This window comes from Microcaecilia unicolor, chromosome 8, assembly GCF_901765095.1.
Source record: "Microcaecilia unicolor chromosome 8, aMicUni1.1, whole genome shotgun sequence".
Lineage (NCBI taxonomy): Eukaryota > Metazoa > Chordata > Amphibia > Gymnophiona > Siphonopidae > Microcaecilia > Microcaecilia unicolor.
The window spans coordinates 33493330-33506401 of record NC_044038.1 but is presented as its reverse complement, the minus strand read 5'-3'; the positions used below and the strand labels follow the sequence as shown (position 1 = coordinate 33506401).

General features: G+C 41.4%; 1 protein-coding gene across 1 annotated transcript in view; it reads right to left on the bottom strand.

Moving 5' to 3' along the window:
- PDXDC1 (pyridoxal dependent decarboxylase domain containing 1) overlaps nt 1-12697 on the bottom strand; it is an 83835-nt gene extending 71138 nt beyond the window's left edge. The window contains exon 1 of the mRNA XM_030211715.1: nt 12515-12697. Coding sequence (XP_030067575.1) covers nt 12515-12535 — 21 coding nt within the window. The 5' untranslated portion in view covers nt 12536-12697. The remainder of the gene's footprint in view (nt 1-12514) is intronic.
- Between the last annotated feature and the right edge of the window lie 375 nt (nt 12698-13072).

The following is a 13072-nucleotide window of genomic DNA, read 5'->3' as shown; positions in this document are numbered from 1 at the left end:
TATTGCTATCCACAACTGATTTCTATTTGAAAAGATTTTTGTAACCTGGGGCACACCAAAAAGATGGAGAGCATTTTTGAAGATAAGGTATGAGGACAATATTTGGACTCTGAAGAGGGTGATTATAAGATATGTAGAGTGCGTCATGCACTGTTTCACCCTATTGAAATGAACTCTTGCGTTTACAAAGCCGGTTGTGTCGGCAGTACTGCATTGTTAGGTTGTAAGCAGGGGCCTAAATATTTTGTTACTCCCTTCACGTGCAAGACGGAGCGGACAGGCTACTTAACTGAAGGGGAGAAAACTTGGAAAAAATAATATTTGGATTTAATCTTATTAGCTCATTTTCTGTAAATTCACATTACCAAATTTGAAACAAGTGCTAACTGTATCCAATATTTGCAATCTCAAGTATCAGATATTTAAAAAAGGAAGAAGAATATTTGCTTAATGAATATTTACAATAAAATCTCTGTATTCCGTTATTGGAGAGGCACTACTGCTGTTTTTCAATGTTTTAAGTCGCAGGGACCACAGGAACGAGAGCTTGGCAGGTGTAAAGGTTTGCCTCTGCCAAACAAGAAAAGTATCGGGGCTGCCCCCTGCCATTACCTATTTATCACTCATTTTTTCAGTCTGGCCTTCAGAATCAGTAATGTTTGTCAAAGATTACCATGTAATTCTGGACATTTAGGGGATACAGATTATTTTTTTTTATGTTTTTTGTGTTTTATTTTTAATATTGTAGTATTTAGAGATAAGCAGGATATAAATCTAATACATAAAAATGAAATGAAATCAAGATAAACATGGCAAAGCCCAAGATGTGAGTGAATTGCCTTTCGAAGTTTATTTAAAATTTGATCAACTGCCCAATTAGCTGTTTACCCCCAGATTCTATATAGTGTGGCTAGAGTTGCACATACAAATCAGGTCATATTCTGATTTGCACACACAACTTAATTATCTTAAGCCAATCAGCGCCCATAACTGCCATGTCACAGGCAATTATTGACGCTAATTGGCATTAGAAATTACACACTGAACTTGCTAAGCATTATCTGTAACGTTCTGCACATAAAAATCTAAGATGCAGAACTGAAGGGGCTTGGCCATGGGCTGGTCATGGGCATGTCATGTAAGAAAATGGGGATATGTAGAGTTATACCATTGAACTGAATATATCTGATCAAAAATGTAAGAGATAAACCAATCCAGAACTGTGTCCGAGACACCTATCTCTTGTAAGTGATAGAGAAGGTCATGACTGTGTCAAGAGCTGCTGGTAAGTCTACAGATATAAGCACAACTGTCTTGCTCCTATCAAAGCGTTGCAACAAACTTAGTGATCCCAATGAGGGCAGTTTTGGTACTATGACCCCATCGGAACCCCGTCCGATTAGGATGTAAGAGAGAGATTTAATCCAGAAAGTCTTCAAGCTGATCAAGCACAACAGACTCAGTCAATTTGGCCAGGAATGGAAGATTTGATATAGGACAGAAATTAGAGACATCTGAGGAGCTGGCCCTAAGGTTCTTTTGCTCTGGGTGAACATGGGTGTTTTTCCACATGAAAGAAACGATACCTTGTTCTAGACTAATGGATACCATGGCATGAATGAAAGGCAAGAGCAAGTCGTGAGGAAGACATTCCAGAAAGGCTAGGCAATAAGGCAGACAAGCCAGTCAAGGACAACTGAATCATGGTGATCTTGTTAGAAAATCTTGCACTGTGGGAGGCAAATCAGGCACCCTAAAGGAGACCTGCAAGGGTTAGTCAAAAGACAGGATTTTATATAAAGCGGCCTTTCCCCATTGTTACAACTGTTTATGTGAAATCTTAACATTTGCTATTATATCTCTTTAAGAAAACATTAAACAAGCAAAATACACACAACCAATCAAAAAACCTACTATGCTGGCCACATGCTAGAGACTGAAACTATCTGTAGCATCCATAGTGATGTAAAGCTCTAATTAAATAAAGACTCAATTACTCTCTTGTGATTAAATGACAAGCTGCAACTTGCATATGCCCTGCTCCTCACACAGACAGCCTAGGAACACATACTGAAAAGCCTGTCCCCACATTTATATATCCAACAGCAAGTACCAGTGGAGTATTCTGAGCTGAGCCTATTTTAATTTGCTGTTATTGAGAGAACCATTGCATCATATCTATTGCTGTGATGACCAACAATACACTTTGCCAAGCATTGGACTTATTATATTTATTAGGATTTATTTACCGCCTTTTTGAAGGAATTCACTGAAGGGGGTGTACAGTAAATCAAACATGAGCAATAGACAATTACAGCAGTAAGAATATTCAAACAACACTACAAAGTATGGCATAGTATACCACTTACAATGTCAACACAATACGTAATAGAACATTTTAATTGACAGCGTAGGGTATAAGCAAACATGGAACATATAGATAGGTAACAGAGTAAGAGGAGTTAGAAAATAAGGTGACTAATTTAAAGAAAGTTACACACAAGGTCAGAGAGATAGTTAACATATAGATAGGTAAGAGTAAGAGGAGTTAGAGAATGAGGTGACTAATTTAAAGAAAGTTTGCCCATGAGGTCATAGAGATGGTTAAATATTATCTCAGCTAGGGTAGGAGTGGATAAACATGTCCTGCTACAGTATGTGCAGCCCATGTCATTGCTTGTGTGTGTAAGTGAGACTAACTAGTTACTTCTTCCAATAAAGAGCCAAGCTTTCACCTGCTTCCTGAAGTAGGGATAGCCTTGTGTTAAGCGAAGCCTTTCAGGGAGTGAATTCCAGAGTGTGGCTCGCTTGCGGGTATCACATCGTGTAATGTCTTTTGGAGAGGATGTAGTTAGTCCTTGAGAGGACCTTAGTGTCCTTGGAGGTGTGTAGAGGATCATCCTATTCTTCAGGTACTTGGGGCCATTTCCTTTAAGGGCCTTGAAGATCAGCTGTAGAGTTTTTAATTTAGTCCTGTATTATACTGGTAGCCAGTGAAGTTTTTGCAAAAATGGTGTGATGTGGTCACGTCGTTTGCAACCTTCTATTAGTCTTGCTGCAGTACTCTGAATCAACTGGAGCTGGTGCAGGCCCTTTGTAGTCAGACCTCTGTAGAGTGCATTACAGTAATCCAGTCTTGATATTATCATGGCATGCGCAATTGGGATAAGATTTACCTTCTCGATGTAAGGAGAGGGACAGTAGCTGTCGGAAATAGTAGAAGCAGCTCTTGAAGGTTGCTTGGATTTGGGGAATCAGAGTAAGTGCTGAATCTAACTGTATTCCACGGTTCCTGACTTGTGATTTGAGGGGGAGTTTGTACGTCCCAAAAGAGATTTTGATGTCAGGTATGTATCCCACTTGTGTTAGGGACCCAGAGAAGCTCGGTTTTACTTAGTTTCAGGCAAAGTTTGTTGTGTTTAGCCCATTCTTGAATTGATGTTAGACAGGTAATCAGTTTATTCAGGGCTGTTGGTAAGTCAGGTTCAATGGGTATGAATTGCTGCACATCATTCACATAGATGTAGAACTGAGTATCTATTGACCGAATCAGCTCAGCTAGTGAATTGAGGCAGATATTGAACAGAATAGGTGACAATATCGATCCTTGTGATACCCTACAGGTTAGTGCCCATGGTGGCGATGAGTTGCTTCCAAACATTATGGATTGTTGCCTGATAGCTAGGATCTAAACAACACAAGTACTGTTCCATTGATACCTGTTTCTGTCAGTCATGCTAGCATGATATCATGATCCAGTGTCAAAAGCTGCTGAGAAATCTCCCTCCCATCCATGTTCCCCTTTCTGTCTTGAGAGAGGCAGATTAGCAGGAAAAAAAAACCCAAAAACACAATGGGGGCCAGTACTGGCCCCCAGGCCCTGCATTGAAGAACACTGCCTTATACAGTGATGTTACAGCTTTAGTGTTTCTCAGTCTCCATCTGCTGGTAGGAGTGCACATACCCAATTGTCTGGACTGGCCTGGAAGATTGATGAAGAACTCATATATGCAAAAGTTCTAGCACATCTCTCCCCTCAGTTCCTCCTCTTTAATGAAGCCAGAAAAAGTTGCGGGTCCTGTATGTTTGCAGTAAAGAGACTGCAGAAGAACAAGCTTATTCTTTACGCCTTCTCAGACCTTGTATTAAAGCATCATCATTCTAAGTTTTTTGCTCTTCTATGCATCTGTGCTGAATAGCTACTATCATTACCATAAGATTTAAATGTGTTGTGTGCTATCTACCCAAGTAATAGGCAACCGTTGGCTCATGGGCAAAACTAATTTTCACATTGGGTGCCCACAAAATTGCCCTCTAAACTACTACTTAACATTTATAAAGTGCTACCAGGGTTACGCAGCGCTGTACAATTTAACACTGAGGACAGTCCCTGCTCGAAGGAGCTTACAATCTAAAGGACAAAAAAGTGCAGTCAATCAAATTGGGGCAGTCTAGATTTCCTGAATACCCACCCCCAAGGTAACCTGTGCAGAAAGCCTAGCACACTTTATTGCATCAGCCCCTTAGAGTACAATGGCAATACCTACAGCAGAATCAAAATGCAGCTGCTCTTGAAGGAATCATGATCTATGATAACATGAACGAGAACCGGCATGGTGATGGCTGGATTACAGTAGGGCAGTCTCTTAAGAAAAGGTTTTCCTCAACAAAACAAAATACAACTTTGCTGTCCACAGATTTCAGCAGCATATTTACAAACCTATTTTTTAAAAAGCACAGACATCACAAAAAATAACAAATGATGCCAATTTACTCAACCATAATCCTAGATCTCACTGAAGTGTGTTGCAATACTGTACACATAAACATCCTCTCCTCCTCATTACAAGTGTCACCCAAGGTACAAAAAGAAAGAGGTGTTATAAAAAAAATCCTCATACAGGATTCATATCCATATTAACCTTAACAATCCTTGTTCTATAACTCTGCTTTAATTCCTAATTTAAGGCACGCTCTTTTCAATGTATTAAAGAACTGCCCCGATCTTAGCTCTTGAGCAAACTAATGGAACATATTACAGAAATGGCAAAAATTGACCTCCAACTATTTGTATGATTTGAACAATACTCAGAACAATCGCTTGATATTAGTTAGAATTTGCTGATAATTTATCGAAATAAAACAAAATAAAACATGGAAAAGAAAATAAGATGATACCTTTTTATTGGACATAACTTAATACATTTCTTGATTAGCTTTCGAAGGTTGCCCTTCTTTGTCAGATCGGATATAAGCAAATGTTGGTAGATGACAGTATATATGAGCGAACCATCAAAGCATGGAGACAGGGGATGAGTGAAACATCAAAGCATTTCAGTGACAGTCTAACAGGAATGGGGGTGGGTAGGTGAGAGTCAGGGAGACAGGAGAGCACTACAATTTACAAAGCAATACAATTTTATGCTTTGTAATGGGCTAGAAAACAGAAAGGCTACAACCCCAAAATAATCTCCAAGAATATTGCCTCCTCCCTCAAAACGCCCAGGGAAAATCTGCTACAGTACAAAGAAAAAAAAGCCACAGACAGAATCCCCCTTATAGTGACATCCAACCCAGTGCTGGAAAAATTAAGAAAAATCATAAGAGATCTGCAGCCTCTACTCCAGGAGGATGAATTACTGAAAGAGATATTCCCATCCCCACCAGTGCTGGCTTTCCGACAGCCACCCAACTTAAAACACAAGGTAATTAGAAGTAAGCTCCCAACACAGACTCAAAAATAAAAGAATGGCACACATCCTTGCAATCCTCTGGAATGTGCTCCCAAAAACCATGAGGACTACATACGACCACCTCAACTTCCGGAAATTACTAAAGATCTACCTGTTCGGAACAGCATATCCCACTGACCCAACTTAACTACCTAAATCCAGCAACACAAAGATATCCAAACATAGTAACATAGTAGATGACGGCAGAAAAAGACCTGCACGGTGCATCCAGTCTGCCCAACAAGATAAACTCATATGTGCTACTTTTTGTGTATACCCTACTTTGATCTGTACCTGTCCTCTTCAGGACACAGACCATATACAGTGGGGGAAATAAGTATTTGATCCCTTGCTGATTTTGTAAGTTTGCCCACTGACAAAGACATGAGCAGCCCATAATTGAAGGGTAGGTTATTGGTAACAGTGAGAGATAGCACATCACAAATTAAATCCGGAAAATCACATTGTGGAAAGTATATGAATTTATTTGCATTCTGCAGAGGGAAATAAGTATTTGATCCCCCACCAACCAGTAAGAGATCTGGCCCCTACAGACCAGGTAGATGCTCCAAATCAACTCGTTACCTGCATGACAGACAGCTGTCGGCAATGGTCACCTGTATGAAAGACACCTGTCCACAGACTCAGTGAATCAGTCAGACTCTAACCTCTACAAAATGGCCAAGAGCAAGGAGCTGTCTAAGGATGTCAGGGACAAGATCATACACCTGCACAAGGCTGGAATGGGCTACAAAACCATCAGTAAGACGCTGGGCGAGAAGGAGACAACTGTTGGTGCCATAGTAAGAAAATGGAAGAAGTACAAAATGACTGTCAATCGACAAAGATCTGGGGCTCCACGCAAAATCTCACCTCGTGGGGTATCCTTGATCATGAGGAAGGTTAGAAATCAGCCTACAACTACAAGGGGGGAACTTGTCAATGATCTCAAGGCAGCTGGGACCACTGTCACCACGAAAACCATTGGTAACACATTACGACATAACGGATTGCAATCCTGCAGTGCCCGCAAGGTCCCCCTGCTCCGGAAGGCACATGTGACGGCCCGTCTGAAGTTTGCCAGTGAACACCTGGATGATGCCGAGAGTGATTGGGAGAAGGTGCTGTGGTCAGATGAGACAAAAATTGAGCTCTTTGGCATGAACTCAACTCGCCGTGTTTGGAGGAAGAGAAATGCTGCCTATGACCCAAAGAACACCGTCCCCACTGTCAAGCATGGAGGTGGAAATGTTATGTTTTGGGGGTGTTTCTCTGCTAAGGGCACAGGACTACTTCACCGCATCAATGGGAGAATGGATGGGGCCATGTACCGTACAATTCTGAGTGACAACCTCCTTCCCTCCGCCAGGGCCTTAAAAATGGGTCGTGGCTGGGTCTTCCAGCACGACAATGACCCAAAACATACAGCCAAGGCAACAAAGGAGTGGCTCAGGAAGAAGCACATTAGGGTCATGGAGTGGCCTAGCCAGTCACCAGACCTTAATCCCATTGAAAACTTATGGAGGGAGCTGAAGCTGCGAGTTGCCAAGCGACAGCCCAGAACTCTTAATGATTTAGAGATGATCTGCAAAGAGGAGTGGACCAAAATTCCTCCTGACATGTATGCAAACCTCATCATCAACTACAGAAGACGTCTGACCGCTGTGCTTGCCAACAAGGGTTTTGCCACCAAGTATTAGGTCTTGTTTGCCAGAGGGATTAAATACTTATTTCCCTCTGCAGAATGCAAATAAATTCATATACTTTCCACAATGTGATTTTCCGGATTTAATTTGTGATGTGATATCTCTCACTGTTACCAATAACCTACCCTTCAATTATGGGCTGCTCATGTCTTTGTCAGTGGGCAAACTTACAAAATCAGCAAGGGATCAAATACTTATTTCCCCCACTGTAAGTCTGCCCAGCACTATCCCCGCCTCCCAACCACCAGCCCTGCCTCCCACCACCGGCTCTGGCACAGACCGTATAAGTCTGCCCAGCACTATCCCCGCCTCCCACTACCAGCTCTGCCACCCAATCTTGGCTAAGCTCCTGAGGATCCATTCCTTCTGAACAGGATTCCTTTATGTTTATCCCACACATGTTTGAATTCCGTTACCGTTTTCATTTCCACCACCTCCCGCGGGAGGGCATTCCAAGCATCCACTACTCTCTCCGTGAAAAAATATTTCTTGACATTTTTCTTGAGTCTGCCCCCTTCAATCTCATTTCATGTCCTCTCGTTCTACTGCCTTCACATCTCTGGAAAAGGTTCGTTTGCGGATTAATACCTTTGAACGTCTGTATCATATCACCCCTGTTTCTCCTTTCCTCCAGCGTATACATGTTTAGGTCCGCAAGTCTCTCCTCATACATCTTGTAATGCAAATCCCATACCATTCTCGTAGCTTTTCTTTGCACTCCTTCAATTCTTTTTACATCCTTAGCAAGATATGGCCTCCAAAACTGAACACAATACTCCAGGTGGGGCATCAACACCCCCTTTCTTCTGCTGGTCACACCTCTCTCTATACAGTATTGAACTTTATGGATTGTTATATAACCACCTTCTCTATGATTCCCTGATGTGTCTGTTCATATATATTACATTGTAAATAACTTCACTCTATATTTGTTTCTTCACCGTAGGTGGCTATCGCCTCACGGCACTATGTAAGCCACATTGAGCCTGCAAATAGGTGGGAAAATCTGGAGTACAAATGTAACAATAAATAAATAAAATATATCCAGTTGCAAACTATGCCAAAATATCTCACAGGACCCCACGATCATTCACAAGGAAAAATATTCAACATTAAGGAATCTTTCACATGCTCATCTTCCAATGTGATATATATCATTCAGTGTAAAAAGTGCGATGAAGGCTGCTACAGTGGAGAAACAAGTCAGATACTAAAGAAGAGATTTAATTTACAAAGACATCATATGAAAAATGCCAGTACAAACAAAGATGTCACGCCTGTGGAACAGCACTTTACAAAACCAGAACACTGTACCAGTGATTTCATGGTAAGGATCCTGAAAGGGAACTTTAAAACAATACAGGAACGTAAGACCTTTGAAGTCAAAATGATTAAATATTTTGACACCCACCAGACAGGACTTAACAAAGATCTGGGTTTTCTAGCCCATTAAAAAGCATAAAATTGTATTGCTTTGTAAACTGTAGTGCTCTCCTGTTTCTCTGACTCTCACCTACCCACCCCCATCCTGTTAGACTGTCACTGAAATGCTTTGATGTTTCACTCATCCCCTGTCTCCATGCATATAGACTGTCACTGAAATGCTCTGATGTTTCGCTCATATATACTGTATTAAGTTATGTCCAATAAAAAAGGTATCATCTTATTTTCTTTTCCATGTTTTATTTCTATTGATAACCTTTAAAAGTGGAGTAACACAGCTACCACACCTCTCTACTGATAATTTATGTAATCTAGATTTAGACTAAGACAAAGCAGTCAATCTGTACTAAAATATTAGACTATGAAACCGACTGAAAATTAAATTTAGTCAAATTAGATCTTAATTAGTCAAGCCTACCTCAGGCAGAATGCTACTGTCCTGGAAATCAAAGCTACTGGCTGTTTCTGGATCCACTCTAACCTTTTGTCATAGCTATTTTTTTCTATTTCAGAAGACCAATTAAGACACATCTGTTATTTGTAGCAACTGTTGCTCATAGCTTCCAATAGAAAACATGAATGAAAAAGCTAGAGTCAGGTCAGGACGAAAGACATGAACCAGATCAAAGGATGAGGCACCCAGCTTATACTTCTCTTAATATACAGGAGCTTCTGCCCAGCATCAAATGTATTTCTTAGACCAAAATAATAGCAGTTTAAAACTGCATAATGACTTGTGGTAATTTGGATTTTACATTTTATAAATTGCTTTATTCATAGAGGGTAAGGAAATTATATGAATCTTAATCTGGAGAAAATACAAGGTAAACTGTGAGAAAATACTAGTTGCAGTTCTCGGGTTTCTTGCAATGTTTTATCTAGTCCTAAAAATCAGACAGTTTGTCTCCACAATTAATGAGGAAAAAAACTGTTTTCATTGTATGTGTGTCTTTGTTGTTGTTTTCTGGAAAGAGTCAAAATACTTTATGTATCCCCCTCTAAGCAAGACAGAAGGCCTTGAATCCCAAGTTAGTTAAACTGCTCCTATATGAAGTCGTGAAAATGTTGCACAAACTGTTTTACACTTACTTGGGATTCCAATAATGAACTATTCAGTCACATTCCCAAACTATCGCAGAACGGTATCTCTTAGAACACTATGGGGTTCATTTTCAAAGACTTGCAAAGTTCCACAGGTTACTATGGAGCTCATTTTCAAAAGAGAAAAACATCCAAAAAGTGGCATAAATCTGAATTTGGACATTTTATTTCTCATAAAAACGTCCAAATAGGTATTTTCAAAACCAATTTTTAGATGTTTTTCTATGAAGTCCACCAGAAGTGCGTTCAAATCACAAGGGGGCATGACGGGGTGTGCTAAAGGCGGGGATCTGGGCGTTCCTAACACCGAGACATTTTTCAGCCATAATGGAACAAAATAAAACCTTCCAGAACTAAAACTAAGATGTTTTGAGCTAGACCTGTTTTTATAAGTCACAAAAGGGTGCCCTAAATGACCAGATAACCACTGGAGGGAATCAGGGGTGAGGCCCCCCAATACCCCCCCCCCCCACACACACACAAATATGAATACAAATATAATTTAGCAGCCTCTATGACAACCTCAGATGTTATAGCCAGGTCTATTAGAGAAGCATACAAGTCTCTGGAGTAATTTAGTGGTCAGTACAGTGCACCATGGAGCGTGGGACTCTGGTCCCTATCTCCCTCTACCTGTCACATTTGTGGTGGAAACTATGAGCTCTCCAAAACTCACCAGAAGCCCACTATACCCACATATAGGTGCCCCCTTCACCCCTAAGGGCTATTGTGTACCGCTGTGGGCAGTGGGTTTTAGGTGGGTTTTGGGGGGGCTAAGCAGACAAGATAAGGGAGCAATGGTGAGATATGTACCTGGGAGCATGTTTTTGAAGTCCATTAGGGTGCCCCATTTATCTCCTGCGATGTCTGGGAGTGAAGGAGTAGCCTAGTGGTTAGGGTGGTGGACTTTGGTCCTGGGGAACTGAGTTCGACTCCCACTTCAGGCACAGGCAGCTCCTTGTGACTCTGGGCAAGTCACTTAACCATCCATTGCCCCAGGTATAAACAAGTACCTGTAAGCCGCATTGAGCCTGCCATGAGTAAGAAAGCGCGGGATACAAATGTAACAAAAATAAAGAAAGAAAGAAAAATGCTGGTCCTGCCTACATCTCAATGGCTTGATTTTCTACGTTTTTCACTTGGACGTTTTTGTTTTGAAAAATAGACCAAAAAACTAAATGTCCAAAGCACAAAACCTCATTAGAAACAGTATTTTCGAAAACAAAAGATAAATGTTTTTCTTTTTGGAAAATTAACTTTTTTCTTGTTCAGATTTTGAACGAATTTTGCACAACTTGTAAAAAACTTAGATGTCATATCGAAAATGCCCCTCTATGTAACTTTGTAAGTGTAAATGCTTTGAAAATATGCCTTATATTAACCTATGGAACTTTGTAAGTCTAAGTGCTTTGAAAATGAGCCCCATCGTAACTTTGCAAGTCTAGCCCCCTGATATTCAAAACCATTTAACTGGTCAGGAATGGTACTTAGCCAGCTAAGCACTAATATTCAGTGCGAGATAGCTGGCTATCTAGGCTGAACATAAGCGCTTAGAGGCTTGCCAGATGACTGGCTATGTCACATGACATAGCCGGTCAGCACCAATATTCAGCATCTGGATGGCTAAGTTTGGCAGCCAAATAAGGCCATGTCAATAGGTGGAACATCTTTGGCCGGTTCCAACTTAACCGACCAGCGCTGAATATTGGCTTGGCCAGTTAAGTTCAAACCGGCCAAAAATAAACCAGATATTCAATGTCGGTCACCAGAAACAGCCCAGCACTGAATATCTGGGCTCAGCGCCAACCCTGGAAAGCAGCCCAGTTACCTCCCATGGTCTGACTATCAGGCCCTAAATTCTTTGAAAATACATCTCTATGTAATTCGCAATGAGAAGCATTCTCTGTGGGGGCAGGGGCAAGAACAACTATTTCATTAAATAAAAGCTATATAGGCTGGCAGCACTTCTTGTTAGGAATGTTGGAATCCAAGCCATTAAAAATGCTTTGATATCAAAAAGTTTGATTAAACCATTGTAAGCCAACAGGGAGATAAAACGTCACCTCCTAAATCTAATCACTTATCCCCAACATATGTTTTAGCACATTCAGGAAGGGAAAGGTATATAAAGTATAACTGCCAGCACCAATCAGAGCTTTTTTTTTGTTTTGCTTGTTTTACCTATCAACAGGTTGGAAAAGAGGCCAACAAGCAATGAAGTAACAACAAAACAACTCCAAAAAGCTCAAAGCAATCACTTCCATTCCCTCCACTGTTTGATTTATTTAAATATAAACCGCTCTAACCAAATGGTACTAGGCTGTGCACAGGTTAAACATACACAATCTTATAAAACACGCCTGGATTAAAAGGAAAGTATGGGGGGGGGGGGGGGGACCCTAAGCGGGAGAAGGGATGTCAGGTATCTCATTCTCTCCTTGCTGCCAGATTCGGATTGACTTGTGCGGGAAGGTAGCCAAGCAGGGACATGACTCCCTTAGGATAGGAAACACAAACGAGGAAAGGACGCACCTTCTCATACGGTTTCTCCATAGCATCGGAAGGGTGACGGAGGCAGTTCTGGGTCCAGACACAGCGAGCGCAGCAGCAGTGGAGACAGACAGCGCAGATTCCCAAGAAGACTCCAGGAACCCGAAGAAGGATTTTCCTTCTCTCACACTTCCGCCTCTCTCTCTCTCTGTTTCCACGCTGGCAACACTGACGTTTACCAGGCGACACCAAGAGCGCTCGGAGACGCCTGGGTTTGGGCCTCCCGGCCCACCGTAGCCAACTGGTGTGACGTCATAGGCACCTGGCTAACAGACGCTTGTGCGCGCCTGCGCGATCCGGAGTCTTTTTTTTTTTTAGAGTAGCAATTAGTGTGTGAAAGTCTTTGTGGTGGGAGAGAGGAGTGAGGTGTGGTGGGTGTCCAACGGTTTGGTGTTAAAAGTTTTAGTATACTGTGTTTAATTTAAAACATGGTGACTGTAGTGCTTTATTTGAGGTGTGGTTTTTCATGACTTTCCAGTAAATTTAGTGGTGGTGAAGGATTGGGTGGGCAGCTGTGGGCAACCGAAATCTTGCCTTTTT